The sequence below is a fragment of the Somniosus microcephalus genome, chromosome 4 (genome assembly GCF_052327205.1).
Source record: "Somniosus microcephalus isolate GS21.2 chromosome 4, FLI_Smic_1.0, whole genome shotgun sequence".
Lineage (NCBI taxonomy): Eukaryota > Metazoa > Chordata > Chondrichthyes > Squaliformes > Somniosidae > Somniosus > Somniosus microcephalus.
Genome location: NC_140990.1, coordinates 277,313,545 through 277,340,661, shown reverse-complemented (window position 1 = coordinate 277,340,661; position 27,117 = coordinate 277,313,545). Strand labels below are relative to the sequence as shown.

The following is a 27,117-nucleotide window of genomic DNA, read 5'->3' as shown; positions in this document are numbered from 1 at the left end:
CCTGCGGCACTAGGCCACTGAGAGGGAGGGATGACATGGGGGCTGGCCAGAGAAGCACGGGGGGGGGGGGGGCACGGTGGAGTCTGAAAACGATTGCAGGCCAGGCTAGCCGGAGGAGCATGGTGGGGGTGGGGGGCAGTTTTCAGACGATCGCAGGCCAGGAGGAGCAAGGGAGAGGGGAATCTTTGGACGATCGTGGGCCCCAGGAGGTAGGTATAAAGGCACTTACCTCCTGAATCCAGCTGTCCCCACCTTGCTGTAACTGCTGGGTTTCACAAATTGTGTAAAACCCGTCCACATGCAGTTAAAAACAAAATGGAGGTTAAAAAAGAGGCTCCAGCCTCATACAATATTTAAATTGGCATCCCGTCCCCAGGGAGCGGGTTGGTCACCCGCCCCCTACCTGCCTCCGTTAAAACCGGAAGTAGGCAGGATCAGGTCGGGAATCCTATTTTTAACAATTTAACTACCCCCAAGCTCCAAACTCACTTTTTTTTTTAGGTTAATATTCCCCCCATGATGACTGTCCTTCCCTTCTATTTTGGTTGCTTGATAATGATAATAAATAATGTGGGTATGAAAAACAACCTTTAACCCAGAGAGTGGTGAACCTGTGGGATTCCCTACCACAGAAGGCAGTTGAGGCCAATTCATTAAATATATTCAAGAAGGAATTAGATATATTTCTTAAGGCTAAAGGGATCAAGGGGAGAAGGCAGGGACAGGGTACTGAGTGTTGATGATCAGCCATGATCTCATTGAATGGCGGAGCAGGCTCGAGGGGCCGAATGGCCTGCTCCTATCTTCTATGTTTCTATCTATGTTTAATGATACTGTACTCCCATAGTCGAAATCATTGTGAAAAGCAATAGAAGAATAATTTAGGAAAGCTTCAATAATTATCTACAGGGAGCTGTTCAGGAATGTTTTTCCTTCTCTGCTTTTCCTGAAGCTAAAGTCTGTGAGGGCTTTCATTATAACCATCAGTAAAACAGCCAGTCCTGTTTCCTCGCACAAAATAACAAAATACTGATGGAGTCTCTCAGTCAAACAGGAAAGGTCCATTGTACTTTATTTTTGTCTTAGGTTACAAAGAACCAACTTTGTTCCGGTTCCTACAATTAGTATATGAAAATATAAAGGAAACAGGAGCAATGGCTCCAGAGGCCGGGCCCGGACACCCTCTGGTACTTTGACCAAGAGGTCATTCTTTTTGACTGAGGTTGGCAACACAACTAAGTCCAAACTTATCCTTCCCCAACATCCAAACACATTCCAGCAGAGGCCACTGGACACTGATTGGGAGTGGGAACCCTGGCTGAATTGAGCACACAATGCATTTTCTCTTTGAAACACAACCTTCCTGGGAGAGCTTCTCCATCAATATTTTTCATGAACAATATCCATGTTTTTTTAATATTTTTAAAGCTTTATTTTTTGGTAATTTTTTATTTAACGTATTAATCAGTTGGACTAAATCGTTCTCCTCAGAACAAACTAAATATAAATAAATAAAATAGAATCCTTTTTTATCTCCAGATTAGGAGATCAATGGTAAGCTTTATAATTCCTGACAGTGTTCTTGGCTCAGTGGTAGCACCCTTGCCTCTGAGTCAAAAGGTCATGGGGTCAAGCCCCACTCCAGAGACTTGAGCACATAATCCAGGCCGACACTTCACTGCACTGTCAGAGATGCTGTCTTTCAGATGAGATGTTAAATCAGGGTCCCGTCTACCCTCATGAAAGATCCCATTGCACTATTTGAAGAAACACTGATTTCCTGGCCAATATTTATCCCTCAACTAACCTCACTAAAACAGATTGGCCTAGAAATTCGGTTGGTAGCGCCAGCGATTGGCGCCTAAAGAGCCCGAGAATTGGGCGTTACCCAATTTTCGGGCGGGCGCAGTGAATATAGCGCCACCTCCCATATTGAGTATCCTTTTAGCACCGGCGCTAACTCTTTTCGCTCGCCCGCGGGCGCAGGCAGATCATGACGTCATTTCAGTGCAACGCCTTTTTGGCGCCCCGGACCGGATATTCGGTGGCGCCCGCAACCTTTTCGCCTGGCGCTATTAGTGACAGTTGGATGGAGCGTTCCCAGGCCCTTCTCGGACTCGGGGGGCGCTATTTAAAGGGGACAGCACTAGTATAAAAGCTGCAGCCATTTGGGCTGGCCATTCTGATCATTGCTGGAGAGAGTTGCTGACCTTCTGTTGGACAGTAATTTTCTCATTGAGCCTTCGGAGGCACTGGCACTGGCAGCTTGAGGGCCCGGCTCCCGAGCTGGTGATGCAGCATCTGAAAGCAGGGAGGTGGAAGCGTGGCTTTAGCAAAAGGACAGCTTGGCAGCAAGGGATGCCAGATTGCGGCAAGGCTATGACATGGGTCCACAGTGAGAAAGCATGCTGGCGGGGGGAACAAGTGGAAGGAGGCAGTTGTAAAAGGTGAGAACCTTACCATCGCTGTCGACAATGGGGTCGGCAGCTGCAGTGGTTACAGGACCACTCAGACGTCCTCCAAGAATCTGGTGGACTCTCTCCTCGAGATCCGTGAGAGTGACCACTTGTGGAGGTCCTCCACCGGTGCGAAGCTGGTCTTTGCCAATCCTCGCCAGCTTGGACTGCAGGGGAAAGGAGGGGAAGTTATGTTACATGATGCCCTGAGTGATCATCTCATGCCCCCCATGGTGGAAGAGCCCTTACATGATGCCCTGAGTGATTATCTCATGCCCCCCATGGTGCAAGAGCCCTTACATGATGCCTTGAGTCAAATGTGCATGTGTGCCCCCAGAAAGGGCCATGGGTGCTTGCTGGCAGATGGCCAATGGGGCACAGCCCACCCTGTAGCCATAAAGTCAGGTGCAAATGAAGGGATGCAGAAGTTTGCAGAAACAACACTCACCCTCACGACCCGAGTGAGGTCGTTGAATTTCTTTCTGCGTTGGACAGGGCTCCTGGTCACCATGCTGCTGGAGTTGACCCTCTGGCATACATCCCTCCAAGCTCGTCGGTAGTCCTTATGATTCGGCCTCGTGCCATTGTTTGGGAAGACAACATCTTGCCGGTGCTCCACTGCGGCCACCAATTGCTCCAGAGCCTCATTGGTGAAGCGCTCTGCTCTCTGTCTCACCTTCTCCATCTGGTCCAAGTTTTTAGCGCCAGAGAAGGGCCTTCACCGATTCTGAGGCCTGCAAGGCGAAGAGTGTGGATGCTGAAGCTGACTGACCCACCCCTTTAAGAGCTGGCCGGCGCCTGGAAGTCTCGTGGTTATCAGTAATTGAGAGCACCTGCGCTGCGCCCGTCCACTCCGATATTGGGTTGCGCCGGAAGTTTAGCGCCTTAGGAGTCCCGTGTAACGCCTGAATTCGCGCCTCAGTCCCCTTTCGGGGCGATGCAACCCAATTTCGCGCCAGGTGGCGATAAGTTTCGTCTGGCTATAAACTTTGCGCAGCGCCAGTTCTAACGCCTCAAGCGGGGCTATACCCAATTTCTAGGCCATTATCTGTTAATTTATCTCACCGCTGTCTGTGGGACCTTGCTATCACGTTTCCCTACATTACAACAGTGATTACACGTTAAAAATACTTCATTAGCTGTGAAGTGTTTGGACGTCCTGAGGTTGTGAAAGGTGCTACATGAATTCAATTTTTTTCTTTAGAGGAATCAATGTTTATTATTTTTGAAGACTGACTCCTGTGCAAATCTTAAATTGTTCTCAGGTTTGTGTTAATCATTAGCTATATCTTTTCTCTCCAGTTCCCTACTATCTTTCCTCTACAGATTTCCCTGTTCTCTAAGATAGTTTGTGCTTTAAATGAGCTGTTCATGAGAACCGAGGCTAGAAATTAATGGTCCGGAATTTGCGGTCATAGGCATACCTCCGGACTACGCCTCCGACCCGATTTAAAAAAAAAAAAAAAAAAAAAAAAAAAAAAAATCCGCACGCTCCTTCAGGCTCCCGGGCTTTGGCAACTTCGGGTCCTGGGCCTGCAGGCATACGCCTGCATAAAGGCCCACGGATCCCAGAGACGCAGGCGGTTTGAAAGCGTCCCTGGGATCACGTGGACCAGGTCCTCCAATCTAGAAGGAGGATTCCTAATATGCTTATTGGGATTCCGTTTATGAATCCCCAAATAATTAAATAATTTATACAACTGGAATAAAAATAAATGTTCCCATTTTCCAATTTAAATAAAAGTCCCTTCAATGAAGCATTTACAATAAAAATGTAATTTTTTGAAAAATAATTGTAATCATTTTAATCCGGGCCAAAATTTACATCATCTAATTTTAAATGTTTGTGCATGATTTTTTAATTAATTTTTAGTTTAAGATTTACAGTATATTAACCCATATGCTGGTGAAAGCAGGCCCTGCGCCTGCTTTTACCAGGCTTAAGGGTTTCATGGGCATTTGCTGGCCAGTAGTTGGGCAGATAGCCCAACTGTGCGCCAACTAAAGTGATTTTTGAGGTGGTGCGGTAGATCTGCCAAGGCAAACCTTGACAGATCGCAAGTTCTGGGTTTTTGCGCATGCCCAGCGCTTGCGGAAACCCAGAACTTGTGGGGCCTTTTACAAGGCTTACGTACTGCAAAATCCAGGCCAATATGATTAATAAACAGCAAGCCTATTGATAAATTATTGTTAGAATAAAAAAATTAGACTTATTAATTGAGCAGAGTGCAGTTGAAAATAAAGAGATTAAGGGGGAAAAATTCAGTTGGTTGCGCCTCCCGTTAGTGCCTTAAGAGGGTGCCAAGTGGGGTGCAAAGCAACTAACGCCCGGGCACGGAGATATCTGCACCTCTCGCGAAATTGACCGTGTAGGAATCTCTGCACTCCTAGCAAAGAATCTATGAACTCACTGGAAGTTAACAAACTGAGTTTAATGTATTAAAACTTTACAAAACAAGAAAATGCAGGAGAAGCTCTAAACGGGTCTTTTCTCTATCACTCCACACGAGGACTGGCTGGCCACGCCCTCTACCTCTGACGTCATGACGTCATCACGTTTCCCGCCGTTGGGGACGTCACATGACCCACGTGATGACGTCATCGCGTCAGATCGCGATTTTGTCGATCTAGCTCTGTTTAACCAGAGCCAACATTGAAAGGTAATAAACATGATTAAAGGCAATTATACAAATCACTGTGAGAGTTTCTTAGTGGCTTTGCCACAACCGGACATTTTGCGGTGACGCTAAACAATACCGCCCGTTCTCCTACGCACACAAATCTTGACATCGTTCGAGAGTGCAACGCCCTTGTGACGCCCCGGAACGGAAATTGAGTGGCACCTCCCTCCTTTCCGCCTGGCGCACCCAACGACAGGTTGACTAGAACGCTTCCCAGTCGCTGTGGGGCTGGGGGGACGCTATTTAAAGGGGGCCTCTTCCTGGCTTTTGTGTGGTAGCCATTTTTGTACCATTTGTTCTGAGAGAGAGAGAGAAAGAGAGACTTCTGCATTGAGGCAACGCTGTCTGAGGTAGTTTTGGCTTCTGACCATAACTTTGCAGGTTATTTGGTTTTTGATTTCATAACTTTGATTGCCAAGATACTATGGGGGCTGCAATGGATGGGAGCGTCATCCTTCTCCATCACATTCGGAGGGCACAGAGACGCAGAGAGAGAGTGGCAATCGTGGCCAGATGGAGGAGGGCCAACAGGCCTCTGTACAGGAGACCTTACCCTCCCAGGGTTTTTCGTCAACAGTTCTCCTACAATTAATATGTCTGAGGAGCAGTGTTTGCGAAGGCTGCGCTTCAGCAAGGAGGTGGTCACTGAGCTCTGCCACCTGCTTCAGCCAGATCTGCAGCCTCAACTGAGGAGCAGGACGTCTCTGTCGGTGGCAGTGAAGGTGACAGTGGCTCTCAACTTCTATGCCACCGGCTCATTTCAATCAGCTACTGGGGACATCGGCAATATCTCCCAGTTCGCGGTGCATTGCTGCATCCGTCAGGTCACACATGCCCTCTTTAAAAGGAGACGAGAGTACATCTCCTTCCCCATTGTTGTGTCTGTGTATAATAAGACACAGACTGCAGGAGAAACGGTACAACAGGTGTTTACTCAACGTGGTTCACAGTGGAACTGATCTGTACAGATTACTACTCAGTGCTATATACAGGTGTGGTCACTGCCGGTACTGCAGTATACATGAGCTGTAAAAGATAGTTCCCCTTAAAGGTATATACATTACAATTCCTCCCCTTTTAGATTAACAGTACCATAACACTCATTTAACAATTAAATATCAAACTAATTACAATTAACACTTTTAACAGGCAACATTAGCTGAAAATAGTCTATTTATATATTCAGCCTTTGGGGAGGCTTCCTGATCCTTTCTGGATAGCGCCTTTCCCGAGTGTCTTGCTCTTGGTGCGGAGGCGATTCTGGCCCCCTGTCGTCGGTTGGTTCATCAGCTTCCGATGCTACTGTTTCTGGGGTAGACGTGACCTGTACGTCGGGTTCATCACCAGGTACGTATGGGCGAGGCATGGGGTTGACTTGTTCCTGTGACTCTAGGATCTGGTCAGCATGGCGTCTCACGATGCTCTCCCCAACGTCCACTGTGTACATTAGTGGGCCCTGCCGTGTGCATATTGTTCCTGGCTGCCATTTTTCTGTTTGGTAGTCGCGGGCCAAGACTGGTTGCCCTACATTGAAGCTCCTTGTTGGCTTCTCATGGATGTGCTGGAATTGCTTACTCTCAACATCTCTTTGTACATTTGGTCTGAGCAAATCCAGGCGAGATCTTAACCTTCGGTTAAAGAACATCATGGCTGGGGCCTGGTTGGTGACTGCATGTGTCACATTCCGGTAGGCGAACAGGAAATTGTCCACCTTGTGCTGCAGCGGAATGTTGTCATTGTACATAGCCTTTATTGCCTTCTTAAAGGTTTGTACGAACCTCTCAGCCAATCCATTTGTGGCTGGATGATACGGGGCGGATGTGTAATGCCTTACTCCATTCTTTTTCAAGAACCTCCGGAACTCTTCGGACACAAACTGTGGTCCGTTGTCGGAGCAAATCTGTTCTGGCAAGCCATTCCTGGCAAAAATGGTCCGTAGGACTGCAACAGTTTTCTCCGTGGTGGTGGAGGACATTTTGATGACCTCAGGCCATTTCGAGTGCGCATCCACGGCTATTAAAAACATTGAGTCCATGAATGGACCAGCAAAATCAATATGCACCTGTTGCCATGGAGATGAGGGCCACTCCCATGGTTGCAGAGGGGCCTGTGGTGGTGCATTTTGGACTTTCTGGCATCCTGAGCAGCTCTTGGTCAGGTCCTCGATTTGTTTATCGATTCCCGGCCACCACACATAAGCCCTGGCTAGGCTTTTCATTTTTACCCCTCCCAGATGACCCTCATGAAGCTCATTGAGCACTCTATCCCTTAACTTGGATGGAATTACCACTCGGGATCCACACATCAAGGTCCCCCGGCACACTGACAGCTGCTCTCTCCTTGTCGAGAATGCTGGCAACAGTGAGTCGCCATGTGCTGGCCATCCCTTCACCGTCAAATCATATACCCGAGACAGTGTCGGATCATTTCGGGTTTCCTTTTCGATACAAGCGTTAGTTACCGGTAAGTATTCAACTATAGTCGAATGGAATATTTCGACAGGATCCACTGCTGGTGCTTCCTCCGCAGTAGGCAGTGGCAGGCGTGATAGCCCATCAGCATTTCCATGCTGTTTCGTGCCCTTATATTCAATCTCATAGTGGTGCGCCCCTAGAAAAAGTGACCATCTTTGTAGTCGTTGCGCAGTCATCACCGGAACGCCCTTCTTCGGATTAAAAATGGAGACAAGAGGCTGGTGATCAGTCAGCAAGGTGAATTTCTGCCTGTGCAGATAGTGATTGAACTTTTTCACTCCCCACACTAGGCTGAGGGCCTCCCTGTCAATCTGGGTGTAGTTACGCTCGGCTGAGGTTAGTGATCGTGACGCAAAGGCTATTGGCCTCTCTGAGCCGTCCGAGAATTTGTGCGACAGCACCGCTCCAATGCTGTAGGGTGACGCATCACATGCCAACCGAATTGGTAATGCTGGGTTGTAATGGGCCAATACCTCTTTCGATGTGATTAGTGTTTTGCTCTTCAGGAAAGCTCGTCTACATTCGTCACTCCACTTCCATGGCACCCCAGTTTGCAGTAGGGTGTCCAGTGGGTGTAGTATTGTAGACAAATTTGGCAAGAACTTATGGTAGTAGTTTACCAGCCCGAGGAACGACCTCAGTAGTGACACATTTTCCGGTGCTGGAGCCTTGACTACTGCCTCAATCTTCTCTGGGGACTTATGTAACCCCTCTTTATCGATAACGTGGCCACAATACGAGATCTGTTTTCTAAAAAACTCGCATTTGGAGCGGTTAGCTCGGAGCCCATATTCCTGGAATCTAGTGAGCACCTGCTCCATGTTGGCAAGGTGATCACTGTCATTTTCGCCCGTGACCAGGATGTCGTCCAAATAACACTGGGTCCCTGGGATCCCTTGCAGGACTTGTTCCATTGCCCTCTGCCAAATAGCCGGAGCTGATGCTACCCCGAATACCAGCCGGTTGTATTGGTAGAGACCTTTATGGGTGTTGATTGTGAGGTATTTTTTTGATGCTTCTTCTACCTCCATTTGCAGATACGCCTGGGCCAGATCAATCTTAGTGAAGCGTTTCCCTTCAGATAGCGAGGCGAAAATATCTTCAATCCGCGGAAGTGGATATTGTGCGGTGTGAAGGACCGGGTTCACTGTTACCTTAAAGTCCCCACAGATGCAAACCTTCCTTGGTTCCCCAGGCGTGCTGCTCAACGACTTTTTCATCACAGGGACGATGGGTGTAGCCCACTCGCTCCAGTCTACCTTGGACAGTACACCTGAACGTTCCAGACTCTCCAGCTCTGCTTCGACGGCTGGGCGGATCGCATAAGGTACCGGTCTGGCCTTAAAAAATTTTGGGCTTGCGTTTTCTTCAATTTTAATCGTTGCTGTCATGCCTTTTAGTGTTCCGAGTCCTTGCTGGAACACTTCTTTCGCGTCAGTTAGGATCTTTGACAGTCGCCCAGGTGTGACATCGTCATCCTTTTTGTCAGCCACAGTCAGTGCCTGTATGGAATGCCAATCCAGTTGTATTTTCCGGATCCATTCACGTCCCAGTAATGGTGGTCCTCCACCTTGCAATACATACAGGTCTAGTTTTGGTGTTTCCTTACCGTTATATATAACGGTCACCCTTATTTTTCCTTTGGGGTAGACTTTTTGCCCTGTGTACGTCTTCAAGACAATTTTTGTGTCTCTCAAGGGTATGTGTGAGAATAGCCGCTCGTAGTCCCGTCGGTTTATGACTGTTAGGGCTGATCCTGTGTCCAATTCCATCTTTACCTGGACTCCTGCTATCTTGAGAGTGACCCAAATGGTTCGGTGATCCTCCGTTGTGATTACATTATGTAGTTTCAGACAACTCAGTTCCCTGCTTTCGGAGTCGTTATCACTCTTTTGTTCGTCTGAACTATTCTCCGTCATCTTATGTACCTTCTTGTACTTTCCTTTGGTAGGTTTCCTATTGCTGGTTTTCTTTCCCGACCTGCAGACTCGTGCTATGTGTCTTACTTTTCCACACTGTCTGCACACTTGTCTTTGAACCAGCAATCATTCTGGTCGTGTGTTGTTCTGCCGTAGCGATAGCACTTCTCTGTTCTGTATGACATTTCGTTTGTGCCATATTCTTGCGGTCTCTGTTGTATCTCTGCAGCGCCCTGTGCTGCTGCTTCATATGATACCGCAATGCTGAAAGCCTTTTTCAGCGTAAGGTCCTTTTCAGATAAAAGCCATTTCTGGGTTCCTTCACTTTGAAGCCCACACACAAACTTGTCCCTTAAGGTATCTGCCAGTCCCGCTCCAAACTGGCAGTGTTTCGATAGTTTGCGCAGTTCTGTTAAATACTCAGCATTGCTTTCATCCTTATGCTGGTTCCGTTTGTGAAACTGGAATCTTTCTGCTATCAGCAGCGGTGTGGGGTTTAAATGTCCCTATAGTATCGTTACTATGTCTTCAAAACTCTTTTCCATTGGCTTCGTTGGGGTTACTAGGTTTTGTAATAAACCATACGTCTTTGCACCCATTAAATTTAACAATACCGACGCTTTCTTGTCCTCTGACACCTCATTTGCCTTGCAGTACACCTCTATTCGTTCGACATATGTAGTCCAATCTTCGACTTCATTGTCAAATGCGGTGATACTGCCACTCTTCGGCATTTTGGGTGTGGTTTAAAATGGCGTCTCCCGCGCTTTCCTTCCTCCCCCGCTGCTGCCAACGCTGCTCCCGGCGGTTCTCGTGGCAATGGCGGCGCCCTGTAGGTTTCGCGCGCTTCTCCTGCGCTGCTGCCAACGCCGCTCTCGGCGGTCCTCGTGGCAATGGCGGCGCCACGCGGGTTTCTGCGCGTCTCTCTCTCCCTCTCTTCGATGCTGCTCGGCCCCTGAACACCGGCTGCACCCTGTGCGCTCTGCCCTCTCTCTCTCCCCCGTCGACGCCGCTCGGCCCTTTGCTGTGCCGCTCGTTCGGGCTCTAGCCCGCCGCTGTCCGGGAAGGGTCTGCGCACTACCTGTTGCCAGCCCGTTTTGCTGGACCACCTCGACTGGAAAGCCAAGCCTGGCTCTAGACAGCCTCCCCCGCAATTCTCGAGTCTCTGCTGGATGACTGGGCGGTTGCCCGTGGTCGACGCCCGAGTCTCTGGCCTTGACCTCCAATCCACTGATCTCCAGGAATGAATCCCCGGGAGGTGATGCAGAGTTGCAGGTAGGTTCGAACTTGCCTCGTCGCCAATGTTGTGTCTGTGTATAATAAGACACAGACTGCAGGAGAAACGGTACAACAGGTGTTTACTCAACGTGGCTCACAGTGGAACTGATCTGTACAGATTACTACTCAGTGCTATATACAGGTGTGGTCACTGCCGGTACTGCAGTATACATGAGCTGTAAAAGATAGTTCCCCTTAAAGGTATATACATTACACCCATGACCCCGGACAAGCAGCAAGAACGCGCAACGGGCTTTGCGATGATAGCGGGTTTCCCCATGGTGCAGGGAGCCATTGACTGCACGCATGTGGCTTTGCATGCGCCGCAAGAGAATGCCGAGGATTTCCGCAACCGAAAGGGCTTCCATTCCTTAAATGTTCAGTTGGCCTGTGACCACAGACAGCTGATACTCGCTGTCAATGCCCACTTTCCTGGCAGCAGCCACGATGCCTTCATCCTGCGCCGGACTTTTGTGGCAGACCTTTCCAGGCACCGCATCACCCAGGAGGTTGGCTTCTCGGGGACAAAGGATATCCTCTGTGCACCTGGCTGATGACACCGCTCCGTACGCCCAACACCCCTGCTGAGCTGCAATACAACGAGAGCCATCAAGCTACCAGGAACATCGTTGAGCACACAATCGGTGTGCTCAAGCAACGGTTCCGCTGTCTGGACCATTCTGGAGGAGCCCTTCAGTACTCGCATGAGCGAGTCTCCCACTTTGTTGTTGTGTGCTGCATAACCTTGCAATCCTCAGGACCCAGCCAATGCCACCAGGCATTGGAGCACCAGCAGAGGAGGAAGATGAGGAGGATGATCATCAGCAGCACCAAGACGGGAGAGAGGCACACAATGTACAAAGTGGGAGGGCCGTCCGTCAAAGGCTCATAGCAAGTCGCTTCTAGGCCCCTTCTGAGGAAATGGCTTCTGCCATTCAAACAACTTGAATGAAACCATCCCGCAACCCCTATGCCAGTCAAGGCAACAATGATTGCAAAGACCAAACATGTACATTTTGAATACAGAAACTTATTTATTTTACAAACTGTGTGTGTCTCATTTCCGCAGGACAAACTAATAGAAAGAAACACAAAAAAAAGTCATTAACATAACTGGCTCTCTCAACCTGGAGACAATGTCCAAAACAATTACAAAAATTTGACCACCAACCTCGGCCTTTAATAAAACAATGAAAAACATTTTGTCACACCTCCTACTTTTTGCCCTTCGAGGGTGATCTCCTTCCCTTGCAAAATTCCCCCCTTCCCACCCTGCAGCTCCTCCATAATGGGACCCCAGTGGCTGGAGCAAGGCTGGTGGAAGGCTGCTGATTGTCACAACCTGAGACTGCAGATGCCCTTGAAGGACGGCCTTGAGAGAGGACAGCAACTCCCTGCTCGACCGACACACTGGCACTCCCACGTGGGGGCAGCACTTTAGCATCCGGAGCAATCTGATGGAGCACAGATTGCTGGCCTGCTGCGGTGTGGAGAGCGCCCCGGGGAAATGTGCCCGATCCAGCGAGGGTGGCAGCAGTCAGTGCTCGCGTGGCCTCAAACTGCGTCTGCATGAGATCAGCCACTGACTGCATTGCAGCACTAAGCATTTGCGTGGCAGCCGCCTGTGCTACACCGAAGTGCTCCACACTCCTTGCCAGTGATTCAATGGATTCGGGCACCCTTGCCACTGCAGCCATGAGCTCAGTGTGCCTGTGCTCCGCCTGGGTGCTCATTTCAGCGAGGACCCACTCCTCCTCTGCGTCCAGTGCAGCAGGACTCGATGGCATACTCTCCCTCCGGGGAGAAGGCCCCCGAGCTTCCCTACCCCCATCGCGTTGCTGCAGCCCACTGGGTCCTGGAGCTTCACCCTCATCAGACCATTCCCCCCTACTCCCCCTCCAGGGAAGGCATGTTCCCAGTGTGGGCATGGGCTTCCTCGGGAGAGGGTGGCACTGATGCTCCGGCTTCCTCTTTCTCCTCGCCTTCAGCTTCACTCCCACTGGCAGCTTGAGAGCCCGTCTCCTCACCTGGTGAATCACCATCTGAAAGCAGGGAGGTACAAGAGTGGCTTTAGCATGAGGACAGGGTGGCAGCAAGGGAGGCATGAGTGCAGCGATTTAGTAATTTGGATTGAAAGTGTCAAAGGCTGGTGTTGTGAGGAACAAGTGGAAGGAGAGAGGACAAAAAGATGATGACCTTACCATTGCTGTCCAGAACGGGGTCGGCGTCTCCAGTGGCGACGGGACCAATCACCCGGCTTGTCACAATCCTCTGGACGCGCACCTCAAGATCGCTGAGGGGTTGCAGCTGAGGCCGCCCTCCACCAGTCCGTTGCTGCTGTCTCCTATTATGAGACAGCTTGGCCTGCAAGAAACATGACGGCGTCTGAGTAAATATACAGCCATGGTCTTGCCTGAAATGCCTGCCATAGTTGAATAGCCCTTACTGTATGCAGCCATGGTCTTGCCTGAAATGCCTCCCATAGTTGAATAGCCCTTACTGTATGCAGCCATGGTCTTGCCTGATGTGCCTCCCATAGTTGAATAGCCCTTACTGTATGCAGCCATGGTCTTGCCTGAAATGCCTGCCATAGTTGAATAGCCCTTACTGTATGCAAAGTGTGGAATATGCGTGTATGTTTGATGAAAGGGCCATAGGTGTTGGGTGAGTGTTGGGCATTGGGGCTTTTAAGACCCTCTGGCCATAAAGTGAGGTTGAGATGGAGGGATGGAGAGGTTTTGAAAAAAAGGCACTCACCCTGACGACCCGAGTGAGGTCGTTGAACTTTTTCCTACATTGGAGATGGGTCCTAGGCACCATGCTCCTTGAGGAGATGCTCTGAGCCACCTCCCCCCCCACACTCTTCTGTACTCACGTGGCAAAGGCCCTCTGCCACTCTCTGGGTACAGAATGGATCTTCTGCGCTCCACCATGTCAACCAGAGCCTCCAAGGCCCACTTGCTGAAGCGCTGTGCTCATTCCCTGGCCCCCTCCATAGTCCTTGGCTGCAAGGTTTAGCCACAGATCTGCCCAGGCCGAGATGCAAGGCTCCAATGAGCAGGGTGTGGCTGCAGAGCAAGATCGGCCCTCCCCTTTAAGAACTGACCGGCGCCAGTGTGTCTGTGTTCCATCGCTAACTGACAGCACCTGTGCTGCGCCCGTCCTCTGAGGTAGCGCCTCGGTCCCCGGCCTTAGCGCCTTAAGAGAGGTGTGTAGCGCCTGATTTAGCGCTCCAATCACCTCCAGGGGCGATAAAAGCCAAGTTTGCTGTCGGAGGCGATAATTAGTGCCAGGCACTAAACTCTGCGCACCGCCAATAATGGCGCCCCAAATGGGGCGATACCAAATTTTCCCCCCTAATAGTCATACAATTATTAAACTCCTGCTGCTGGTTCATTAACATCAGAAACCTTGTATGTGAGATGATTGGTTGATCATGTGTGCCAGAGATTCTGTGTAAAATAAATTTCTCAAGTTAGTGTTTAGACAAATTGCTTGGTTTGATATGCAACTAATGTTGAAGCTACAGTCTGTGGAAAGTTAATTATCTAACTGGCCAGAGCGAGATTGGCAAAATATTTCAACTGTCAGGAAATAAAAGTTTGAAATGTTACACTTTATGTTTCCTGCAGATGTCCGTATGGATATACGGGAAGCTACTGTCAGTTTGGAAGATCCCAGGGACTACCCCATTCAACAGGTACTTTTAAAAAGTTGAGAATCAATTAATTAAAAAGTTCAGTAGCACAATGCAACTACTCTGGCTTTTCACTATTGTGACCACAGGTCTTTGCGATTACTTTGATCTCCCAGCAATATAACTGATGATTCTCATGCGTTTCAGTTAGCTATTAAAGGGAATTTAATCATTGAGGATGGAAGGTTTTTGCTCTTTGTTATTTGTTGTGAAATTAAAAATGTATTTATGATTTCACTGCAAATAGTGAACAAAGGGCGTCTTTCCCCTTGAACAACAATACAACCTCTTATCTATATATATAAAGCGGCTCTTCTGTCTGTCTGTCCCGATGTCTGTCCGTTCTCTATACGTTTGAAAGTTACAGAGCGTACCGACGTGCGCGTCGCCTCAAAAGAAAGCTTGCGATTCCGGACCGGTCATAGGCGTATTTACGTTTCGGCCGGACAAAAATCCCGCCCGCGGTATCCGAAAAACGTTCAGCGTTCCGCTCATTAGCGACCGTGTGACGTCGAGGTCGACCAATCGGACGGCGGGTTCCTGGTGCGTGCCATCCTACAGTTGAGTGTCGAGTGACTCGACGATTGACCAATCCTACGCTTCGGTGACCTGACCGGTCGACCAATCGGTGCGTGTGTGGGCGGGCCTTATCCTTCTGAACCGAGGTGAGTGGCTGCCATCTTGATTTTTCACGATTTTTTTCCCCCACACTTTCTGTGTGTTAGGGAACTAAGGTAAATATTTTAATGATGTGTTAGGGAATTAAATAACAATTTATTTGTGTTTTAAATTGTGTTTAGCAAATGCGTACGCGGTGGGCGGGGCAGTTGGCTCCTCGTTCGAGACCAGGCCTGCGTCCGACCCGAGGGGCCACTTAGTTAACCGGCAGCCGAGCCCTGCCTCCTATTCACATCTACCGTCCTTCTTGCATGGGCCTACCGAGCGACTCCTACTCCCTCCTCCTCTTTTGCTGCTCTCTATTTATTTAATCGGCGAAAGATGAGTTTAAAAAAAAAAAGAAGAGGCCGCCAGTTGCGCGGCCGCCTTGACGACGGCACGCATTCGCACGGGCCCCGTTACCCCGGCAACGGGGCACGCCGGCGGTCTTGAAACCACGCATGCGCACGGCCCGCCACCCCGTGACATGAGTTTAAAAAAAATGAAGAGGCCGCCAGTTGCGCAGCCGCCTTGACGCCGGCACGCATGCGCATGGCCCCCGTGACGCCAGCACACAGCCTCGGGAGATCGCGGGGGGGGGGGGGCGAGCCTCGGGAAATCGCGGGGGGGGGAGAGCCTCGGGAAATCGCGGGGGGGGGGGGAGAGCCTCGGGAAATCGCGGGGGGGGGGGGGAGAGCCTCGGGAAATCGTGGAGAGCCTCGGGAAATCGCGGGGGGGGGGAGAGCCTCGGGAAATCGTGGAGGGGGGGAGAGCCTCGGGAAATCGCGGGGTGGGGGGGAGAGCCTCGGGAAATCGCGGGGGGTGGGGGGGAGAGCCTCGGGAAATCGCGGGGGGGGGGGAGAGCCTCGGGAAATCGCGGGGGGGGGAGAGCTTCTCTGTTCCCCCCCCCCCCAGTCTCTCTCTGTTCCCCCCCCCCGTCTCTCTCTGTTCCCCCCCCCCAGTCTCTCTCTGTTCCCCCCCCCAGTCTCTCTCTGTTTCCCCCCCCCAGTCTCTCTCTGTTCCCCCCCCCCCAGTCTCTCTCTGTTCCCCCCCCCCAGTCTCTCTCTGCCGCCCCCCCACCCCCCAGTCGCTCTCTCTCTCTCTCTTCCAACAACAACATGCCCTCGAAAAAGCCTCGGCAACGCCGGGCTCACCCCAGCTAGTATACTATAAAGAGAAGCATTGGGATTTGTCAGAAGTTACTTGCTGTCATATTTTATACAATGTGTAGATCACAGAGGTCTTGTGGGCAGACATTTTGTGTAAAAACCTCCCCTTGAAGTAACATAATTAACTTAAAGGAACAGCTAGGTCTCCTACAAGTGTTTCCACCATTTTGACATACTGGTCTACTGTTTAATGTGCATTGATGTTGACAGTTATGAAATTATTTCTATAAATATTTGCTTATCTACAATTCTCAACAGAAAAGAATAATCTGTGAGTGTAATCTGTGAGTGGCTGAAATGGAAATAAGTGGAGAAATAAAATGTCATAAAAAGGTTTAGTTATTAATATCCAATGTAACTGAGTAAGTTTAATTCTTAATTATTGGGTAGTGTCAGATATCCATACTTAAAATAGTCTAAAGAAGAATGGCACAATCTGATCTTTAAGTGGCTGCCTCCTAATCATGTTTGATGGTCATGTAATGTGAAGGATCTTGTGGAATTTTTATATTTCATTTTGTTTGTGTTGCAGCAACGGCAGTCTTATTGACCGTTATTATCATCCTAGTTCTGGGAGCACTAGCTGTAGGAGCATTCCTGAATTACAGACGCACAGGCTCAATCCTGCCACCTTTCCCTAAGCTTTCAAGGTAACAACTCTTTTACAGTTCTCTATGAATTTACTAAAGCCAAGCAGGTTACACAACAGCAGGAATATCGACCACATGCAAGGTTATGTTACTATTGAATAGCAAATTCCATAATTCACTGGATGCAAGAGGCAAATGTGACACCATTGTTCAAGAAAGGGTGTAAGGACAATCCTAGTAACTGCAGGCCGGTCAGTTTAACATCAGTGGTGGGTAAAGTTTTAGAAACTATAATCAAGGAAATAATTAATGGGCACTTGGAGAGGTTTAAGCTAATTAAGGAGGGCCAACACGGATTTGTAAAAGGCAGATGCGAGTTGTGGTAAATGGCTGTTTTTCAGACTGCAGGATGGTAGACAGTGGTGTTCCCCAAGGCTCAGTGCTGGGCCACTGCTTTTTTTGATATATATAAATGACCTGGATATTGGAATACAGAGTAGAATTTCTAAATTTGCTGATGACACCAAACTTGGGGGTGTGACAAACAGGATGATACCAATCGACTGCAACAGGACATAGAAAGGCTAGCAGACAAGTGGCAGATGGAATTTAATAAAGAAGTGTGAGGTGATGCATTTTGGCAGAAGGAACAGGGAGAGGCAATACACACTTAATGGCACAGTTTTAAAGAGTGTGCAGGGACAGAGGGACCTGGGAGTTAATGTGCATAGGTCCCTGAAGGTGGCAGGACATATTGAGAGAGTGGTTAACAAAGTATATGGGATCTTGGGCTTCGTAAATAGTGGTATTGAGTACAAAAGTAGAGAAGTTATGCTGAACCTTTATAAAGCACTGGTTAGGCCACAACTGGAGTACTGCATCCAGTTCTGGTCACCACATTTTAGGAAGGATGTGAAGGCCCTTGAGAGGGTGCAGAGGAGATTTACCAGAATGTTCCGGGGATGGGGGAATCTTAGCTACAAGGACAGGTTGGAGGAGCTGGATTTGTTTTCATTAGAGCAAAGGAGGTTGAGGGATGATTTGATAGAGGTGTACAAGATTATGACGTGTTTGGATAGACGAGACGGGGAAAGGCTGTTCCCACTAGTTGATGGTACAAGGACTAGGGGACACAGATTTAAGGTATTGGGCAAGAGATACAGGGGGGGATGTGAGGGAAAACCTTTTTACACAGTGAGTGGCGAGAACCTGGAATTTGCTGCCGATGGAAGTGGTGGAAGCGGAGACACTCAGGCCTAGAAATTCAGTTGGGCGCGCCAGCCGTTAGCGCCTTAGGAGGAGTAGATCTCGAGCGCTAGGCGCTTAGCGCCCGGGCGCAGCGCGCTCTGCGCCTCGCCCCAACTTCAATAGACATTTAGCGCCGGCGCAAAGTCTTAGCGCGCGCCCTGCTGCGCGCGCAGATCATGACGTCATTTCGTCGTGCAACGCCCTTTGTGCGCCCGGAACCGGAACTTCACTCGCGCCGCCCCATTGTGCGCCGGGCGGCCCTAACGACTGTGAAGTGGAACGGTACACAGCTGAGGCGGGCCGCGGGGAGCGCAAATTAAAGGGCACTCCTGCAGTAGAAAAGGCAGCCGTTTTGCAACACTTTGTGAGAGACAAAGATGATGATGCAGGAGGAGGAGGAGGAGTTGTTGTTGTTGTTGTGCCGGTACCACATAACAAACTGATGGAGAGAAGCCCTCCCCAACAACACAAATAGAACCAAATCCACCCTCCCCCTTTAAGAGCTCACCGGAGCCAGAGTGTCTGCCGTCAATCAGCAGCTCGCCGCACCTGCCCTGCGCCCACCTTCCGGTGTTAGCGCCCGGGCCGCCGGCTTAGCGCCTAAAGAGAGCCGTGCATCGCCAGTTTTAGCGCTCGAGCAAACTCTTAGGGCGAAGCTAATGAATATCGGGGAAATGGCCTCGAATTTGCGCCGCGCGCAAACTTTAGCGGCCGCCCGACTTTACGGCCCCAAAAGTGGCTATAATGAATTTCTAGGCCTCAATGTTTTCAAGGGGAGATTGGATAGGCACTTGAGGGAAATAAACTTGCAGGGCTATTGGGGATAGAGCAGGGGAATGGGACAAACTGGATTGCTCTACAGAGAGCCAGCATGGACTCGATGGGCCGAATGGCCACCTCCTGTGGCCTCATGACTCTATGACATATCTAATCGTTCTTTATTAGCCTTTGAGTAAAAGCTTCAACTGTTGAGATTATCAAATGCATTTATTACAAGTACATGTGCATCTTTTTCATGCCTTTTTTGTAACAATAATACTTTTTTCTCCTTCAATCAACAAACATAGATGCATACAAACTTGATTCACTGCTTAAAACTTATGGACCAAAACACATTCGAAGCACATGAGGTGGAGGGGGCGGGGTGGGGGGTATTCTCTGAGGGTCCGGGCATTATCAGTATTATTCAGCACATTTTTTCTGCCTTGTCAATTTTTTTCCTGAGTAAAATTATTGGATGAGATTCATTTGCTTATGTTGTAACTGTTAGTCATTAGTCACATAAAGGATATTGTGGTTATCAGATGCTAAATTAGATATTATACCACAAGTTAACCAAATCTCATAATCAACAAGCCACAAGGTCTCTCTTATTTTGGTTCCTTTGTTCAGGTACCCGAGCAGTGCAAAAACTTAATAACTGTACATTCAGTTTACACCATTGAATTTGATATTTTTAGAACTATTTTTAAAATGATTTTTAGACCCCCGTTCACAGGCAAGGGCACTGGTCTAAATTTAAGTTCTGCAGTTATACTAAACTACTGATCTGTGCTATAAGTGTGCTGGAAGTGCAGATGGTAAGAGTTACACTCTCCCACTCTGTGTACACATGCAAACACAAATATGCAAAGCTTCACTGCTCCTGTGGGTATTTTTTAATGCTCTTTCTCATATCATTACAAGACTTGAAGATGAGTTCATAAAGTGGCTAGGAAATCCGACAGCTAAGAAATACTTTTTTATCCTGGCTTCACAGCAGACTAAAGTTATATTCCACCTGGTACAAACAGTTGAGATGGCTTCACAAAGGGAGTTCACACATCTATATGGGAGTCAAAGTTAGACTGCTGCTTTCACAACAGTGTGCACCTAAGCCCACATCTACCTGAAAGTGACACTATAACTGTAATTTACATGTATACTGACAGAAAGTTATGCAGAACTCGAGCATAGCACAAACGGTGCTTTAACTTTCAAGAAGAAATTATTGTTGTACAGTACTTGACACAAATATACCTGTGTTTTTTTCCCCTGGATCCCAAAGGAGCAATACGAACTTTCCATTGCCTAGAGCATATGTTCACTTCCATACCACAATACTACAAAGTAATGACTGAATTTTTGTTTCTCCCTAAAGCTTAAGCAATCTTATCAAACCCAATGGGAATGGAGTGACATTTAGATCTGGAGTGGATACTGAAGTAGACAATGGAGCTTCTGCCATAGACATAGATTCTGCTATTGATGGAGCGATGCAGATGGTAAGATGAAAATAACAATTTATTATTAAAGCCCTGGGTTGTAACTGTTTATGGCGTATTGAGTGTTTCACACTTGTGCTTAGTGCCTTTATTAAATCTGAATCAACACTCTTTTTGCAACAGAATGAAAACTTTGTATCAGAGGCAGGAAAGCAACCAGTTACTTTTGAAAATCCCATGTTCGGAACGAAGGGAAATGTTTCCAGTGAGCCTCCTGCAGTCCAGCAATCAGCGGTAAAAGTAACGGGGCTATTGAAAAAATAAACTCACCATATCTTAAACAACTGTATTTAGAACAGTTAGTTTCTTGAATTAAATTTGATTTGGTTGGTGGCAATGGTTCTGTACTAAAACTTTAGTAAACACTAGTGTAATTAACACTACCTAATTCAGAATTGCCAAGCTCCTTGTTACCTATACATATAGTTCTAAGAAGATGCACTTTAAGATTTCTTACAAGACTTTCTTTATAGTGGAAGAAATGTATTGACCTAAACTATAATGCACTGTATGATACGTTTTAGGAACATAGGAACAGGAGTAGGCCATTCAGTTAGATCATGGCTGATCTGTACATCAACTCCATTTACCTGCCTTGGTTGTATATCCCTTAATACCCTTACCTAACAAAAAATCTATCAATCTCAGTTTTGAAATTTTTAATTGATCTATACTCAACAGTTTTTTGGGGAGAGAGTTCTAGATTCCCTTTGTGTGAAGAAGTGCTTCCTGACATCACCCCTGAACGACCTGTTATAGAATTATATATGCTTGTGCAATAAACAAGTGAGCAGAAAAGGGTTTTTTTCTTCTATCCTTGTTCTGGACTCCCCCGCCAGAGGAAATAGTTTCTCTCTATCAACCCTCTCAACTCCTTTAATTATCTTAATCACCTCAATTAGATCACCCCTCAGTCTTCTATACTCACGGGAATACAAGCTTAGTCTATGCAACCTTTTCTTTTATAATTTAACACTTTTAGCCCCGGTATCATTCTAGCGAATCTGCACTGCACCCCCTCCAAGGCCAATATATCCTTCTGAGGTGTGGTGCCCAGAACGGAAAGCAGTACTCCAGATGCTGTCTAACAATTACTTTGTACAATTGTAGCATGACTTCCACCCCTTTGTATTTTCTATGCTCAGTATCTGGTTAACCCAGTGTGTGGGAGCTAAAGGCCCAGTTATCTGATTGGATTAGCCATATTCAGTTAGATATTACATTTTTTTCAGGCTATTTAATGGGATACTTAATATTTAAACTGTCATGTGAAATCTTAGATTTAGGTTAAACATTTTTTTAAGATAATGCATTTGATTTTTTTTTAACACTGTTTCTGATTGGTCCAGGTTATGGTGGCAGTTGGTGGTGAAACAAATGGCAGCAGTTTTGACAATCCCAGCTATACGTCCATGCCTCCTTTCGTGGACAAACCTATTTCAACTAGATCACAAACTCAGGTAAAAGCAATGGTGAATTTGTATAGTTTTCTTTTACGCAGTAATTTTAGAAGTTCTAATGTATGCATGAGAGAGAGAGAGAGAGAGAGGAGAGCCCTTCTCTCAGTAACTGCAACTCTTACATTTTGGGACACCTCAACCCACTTAGAATTATATAGTCATAGAAATTTCTGCACAGAAGGAAGGCATTTGGCCCATCATGCCTGTGCTGATGCAGGCTCCACATTGGAGTATCAACTCCAATCCCATTCCCTGCTCTTTCCCTATATCCTATGATACATTTATTCTTCAATTCCTGTTTCAGACGTGGGCCCTGGACACACCTTTTTCTGCCTTCACCAATAATGTGGGCGGGCGCACTTCCGGTGTGTAATGAGTGCATGTGCACCGCCCGCCATATTGGATGCTTAGGCACCCGTTTTGTCTGAAACAGGCGCATGCCATTAAATTTCTAGTTCAGTATTTTTTTTGAACATAGCTCCAGCAATGTGCAAGTTCTGATGTTGACATTAATGTCATTTTGTCCTTTCAGGGATCAAAGTGGAATTTTTTCAAACGAAAACCCAAACCAGGCACAAATTTTGAAAACCCTGTGTATGCAGAGGTAGCTGTTCTTTCATATTCTTAACAGTGAATATTGCTTTGTTATTTTGTAATACTTTGGATCACTTAGTTTAAAAAAAGTGTAAGAAACAAAGTCGTCAATATATTAACCATTATTCTTGATACTCCACACTGTTTTAAAATTAAAGAACAAAACAGGCGTGTTTGAATATTAATATCTAGTGCACAATTGTTGGAAAGTAAGTTGTGGTAATGTTTAAACATGGATAAAGCAGTGTTGAAAATGAACATCTTGTATAATCAAGCCAGTACATTTTTTTTAAGTACATCTTTTTATAAAGGAGTTAATTATGGAATAGTTGCTCCTATATTTTTTGTTGTATTTTAACACTTTGGCCAATTCTGTGGTGGAAAAATTGGAATGTGATCCCTCTCTAGCAGTACACAGTCCACAGAATCAGGAGAATAAGCATCAGTGCACTCTGCTCTGAACTTCCAATTCCATAGGAGAATTTTCTTTTTAAGATTGGAAGGCAGTGCTTTGTGCCTGCATGAACATCTTTACACACTACAAATTAATGTACATTGGTCCCACTCTGGATTCCCCATTATTTTTGCTCCACAGCCCTGAATTTGCTGAGCACCTATATAAAATGGGCACTGGGAGGCCTACACGCTGTTTGTTGAAGAACTCCACCATTTAAGGCAAGGTTTCCAAATTAGCGTGGGTGCATTCTGGCTGCGGTTTCTGGCAAATTACTGAATTTTGAACATTAGCGCTCGTGAGGAGGGCAAAGAGGCAGGTGCACTGGCACGGCAGGTGCTTGACACACACCTGCAGGCAGCTCAGGAACTATATCATACGATCCAAGCACAACGAATTGGGCATGTCAGAAGAGCCCTGCCTTTGCCATCTGCACTTCAGCGGGAAAGCAATGATGAAGTTGTACCAAAAGATGAAGACATTGTTTAATTTAATTGAATTGACTAGTCTGTAATGTCCTATATTGATAATGTAGAAAGCAATCCAATAATGGATATTCTTAAAGGAGATTTTACTTACGGTAGTTTACTTAATAGATTTTGTGTAATAAAGTTATAATGCATGGGTGCTTTCTTTCTACTTCCTAGAGCCAGAAACAGCAACAGGCAAATAATCCACTTGGAGAAGCCTCTGCCACTTCTCATACTTTTGGATTACCTCCAAGTAAGTCATCATCAAAAAAAGATGAGCCTTCAACATATAGTCCTACAGAGAATACTTTCAAAGATACAGCTACTCTTGTCAAAGAGGATTCAAATGCATAATTCAATACTTAACTGGAGAAAAAGAGACAGACTTTCCTATGATATATTATATTTTTATATACAGCCAGCATATTTGGATATGTCAGAAATATTTAGGTATAAGAAACCTTTTAAAGATAATTAGTATGAGCCAATAGCTGTTATAAGAGGTGGTCTGTCTGTTCCTTTGCCTTCAGCAATATTTTATGCCAACTTTTATCTTTTTTTTGTCTGTGAAGACTTTTTAATCCAGAGGTACTTTATGTATTTCTTTGCACTGGACTTATGTAAAAGTATGAGATATGTAATGCTATAAATATGTTGTACATTTGTAAATTTTTAAGAAATTATGTCAATAATGTTGCCAAGGGTAAAGCTGATTTATATTGAAGGTTGCAATCTGTGGAAACCTGAAGATTGAGGTGAGACTACTGATTTTAATTTTAAAAAGGTAATTCTAAATGTGAAAACTACTGATCTTGCTGTGTGAAGGAATTCTTCACCAACATATTTTGATAAAAAAACAAAATGGCAGAATACATATCTAATATAAAGTATGTACACTGGAGTTTTTGCATTTCAATTATTTGTATACAGTGAAACCTGTATTAAATGGTCACTCAAACTAAGCAGTACCAACTGCTAATCACAGAAAGCTGGATGGGTAATCTAGGTACTCTCCACGCCAGGAAAGCAAAAAAGTCCAATCCATTATCTGGAATTCAGAATGAAATGTTCATAAGAATTTTCTGTTGCAGAATTGTTTCATGCTGTTAATTCTGATGAAAGTTTCTTCTGAAATGTAAACAATTTCATTTTGTCCCTTTTTTTTTTAATTAGTTGTAATTCAGCAGCCTGTTGCAATGATGGGAGTAGGACCCAACAGTTTAAGGGAAAGCACTCTAGAACACTAATGTGTCATGTACAAAAATGGTAACTACAGAACTTATGGTAGAAGCCTGGTAAAATACATAATCTGAAGACAATAAAGTCATCTATTAGGCTAAACAATGACAGCAGTTGCTTCACAGCTCCTTTTTATTAGAGAAGATATAGGAACAGATTTTTTTTAAAGTATCTGTCATTGAGGAAACGATTCCATGTGCCATCCATTTAAAAAAATAATAATAATTTACCTTATTGCAGCAGGGATAGAGAATTATATTCACTGACTTAGATTGAACCCTGGTTCCTGCCGATCAAAGCTTGAAACCAGAGAGGAAGGGCAGTTTGTTCCTAGCTCCATGTCTTTAAAAAAAAAGTATATGTGGAGTGAGCGAAACATCTGTGGAAAAGATATAATTCTGACCATGAAAGCTTTCAAAGGAACCAAACGAAATTAGTTTATTCTGCTCCAGTCACGAATGTGAGCAAAAACGTCAGCTTTGCCCATCTTATACCCTTGGTAATTTTTCTGCTCTCTTTAACTACTGGAGCAAACAGACTCTTGATAAAAGTGGTCTGGGATTGTCAGGTATTTCTTTAATTACAATTGACTGCAAGTGAAAAGAAAATGCAATTAAACTAAAGGAAAATAGAACTAATGGGAAATGTAGCAGTGGATGCAGGTGACTTAATACAGATTCCACTGTAAATATATACCTCACGTGATCAACTCTAAAATGATTAGGGCCAGATGTGATCTCATATCCTATCCTTCATGCTTCAAGGAATGATTGGGATGACCGTTCATCTTGGCTTACTTCACACTGAAGTACAATTCCAACTGGCATTGTCCTGTAAATGGCCTAGACTAGCTGCCTAAATTTATTAGTTAAAGGCCTGCACATCTACTCAATATTGATTGTACTTAATGTGATTATAGTTATATATTTACATCATAAGAAATTGGAGCTTTTAGAATCCTTTGTCTGTTAATTTTGATGGATGTATTCTAATTAGGGTGGAAGTTATATTGTACTTTGATCAGAAAAAATATTTGTCACTGGAAAAAATCTACTGCTGAGCAAATCTAATAAATGTTGTTATTTTATCATACTTTATCGTTTAATGCTTTTTATAAAGGGAAATTTTGGGGGGAAATCCTTTGAAACACATCTCCTTGGGAGAAATTCTCTGTTAATTATTTTCATGAATGGTGCTTGCTAAGATAATTACCTGGTGGAATAGCTTCTATTCACACCGTATCGCCAGAGGCCATAGAGCAGATGATCAACCTGGGTGTCGACATTTAATGTTGCTTTTCAAACTGCCATACGAAAAGAAGATGAACAATATTTTTGTCAATATTTCCACAAGGATATTCTTCTGTAACAATTTCTTGCTGGAACAAATTCTTCGTCCGAATAATTAGAATGCTATATATTTCCAGTGAATCATTCAGATTACGAGATCAAAAGTGAGCTTTAGAAATCCTGACAAGTAATTGGTTCTTTAGATGAATCATAGTAATGTTTATTATTTTTGAAGTCTGATTACATATGAATCTTAGTTTATTGTCAGCCTTGTGCTAACTAAGCATTTAACCACTAACTATGTCACAGGTTGAATCTTAGTTGTGTCTCTTTATATCTAACCAATTAGCAACCTCATTCAATTTGATAGTTTATTTGTCAAAAGTGTGCAACACAAGTTTGCCAATAAAACTTATGGGTATTTAGATTTTCATGTCAAAAGGAAATGGAGGGCTTTGCAGCCAAACCTAATGCTGTCCGCACCATGCAATGCCCAGACTCATCAGGGGAACTGATCAATCTCGGCAGGGATGGAAAACTGGTGGTAGTGGATCGACCACCCATTCCCTGTCTGATTTTAAATGGTGTACCTTTGCCACTAATTCCATCCCCCTTCGCAGCCACTAGTTATCTGATATTAATGTTATATCTAGTGTCTGTCAGTATAATGTACAATTCTATTATAGTAATTATACATCAACTATGTTCCTGGCTTTTGATTTTCTCAGACTATATGCAGGGGTAGGTAACAACAAACACAGCATGTAGTCTGCTATAAATGATGGTGCATAGGAGATAGGGATCCAGAAAAACTTAGCATCCCATCCAGCGCTATAACGTGTCCGTGGATACTTGGCTGTCAGAGCATGGTCCATGCAGCTAGTGACTTTCTCAAGGTCAGTAGAACACAGCGAGAGCATTGAAAACCGCTGCACTTTAATGTCTGGAATAGAAAACAAGCACTCGCAGGTTATACTGGAAGAGTTCACAGCTGATTGAATAGGATGATAGTATTTTGTGAATAAGAATTGCACTTTGTTGCAATTGAAGTTTCAGCTTTAACGGTGAGTTAGCAAATAAAGCAACCTACATTAACACATTGAAAACAAAACTATGCATTTAAAATACTAAAGTACTAAAATGATCAAATAACAGATCAGTCACAACAGGACACTTCT

The 27,117-nt window shown here is 45.8% G+C and overlaps 2 protein-coding genes across 3 annotated transcripts in view; one reads left to right on the top strand and one right to left on the bottom strand.

Annotated features, from left to right (window-relative positions):
- lrp2a (low density lipoprotein receptor-related protein 2a) overlaps positions 1-25,742 on the top strand; it is a 390,094-nt gene extending 364,352 nt beyond the window's left edge. For both annotated transcript variants that reach the window (XM_085986489.1, XM_085986488.1), the window contains 7 exons: positions 14,441-14,508; positions 16,864-16,981; positions 20,310-20,433; positions 20,557-20,667; positions 21,783-21,893; positions 22,426-22,497; positions 23,589-25,742. In XM_085986489.1, the coding sequence (XP_085842615.1) occupies positions 14,441-14,508; positions 16,864-16,981; positions 20,310-20,433; positions 20,557-20,667; positions 21,783-21,893; positions 22,426-22,497; positions 23,589-23,765 (781 nt within the window). In that variant the 3' untranslated portion in view covers positions 23,766-25,742. The remainder of the gene's footprint in view (positions 1-14,440; positions 14,509-16,863; positions 16,982-20,309; positions 20,434-20,556; positions 20,668-21,782; positions 21,894-22,425; positions 22,498-23,588) is intronic.
- An 82-nt stretch (positions 25,743-25,824) lies between these two features.
- Positions 25,825-27,117, bottom strand: part of LOC147120485 (retinol dehydrogenase 7-like) — an 83,854-nt gene continuing 82,561 nt past the window's right edge. The window contains exon 6 of the mRNA XM_085986491.1: positions 25,825-26,882. Coding sequence (XP_085842617.1) covers positions 26,629-26,882 — 254 coding nt within the window. The 3' untranslated portion in view covers positions 25,825-26,628. The remainder of the gene's footprint in view (positions 26,883-27,117) is intronic.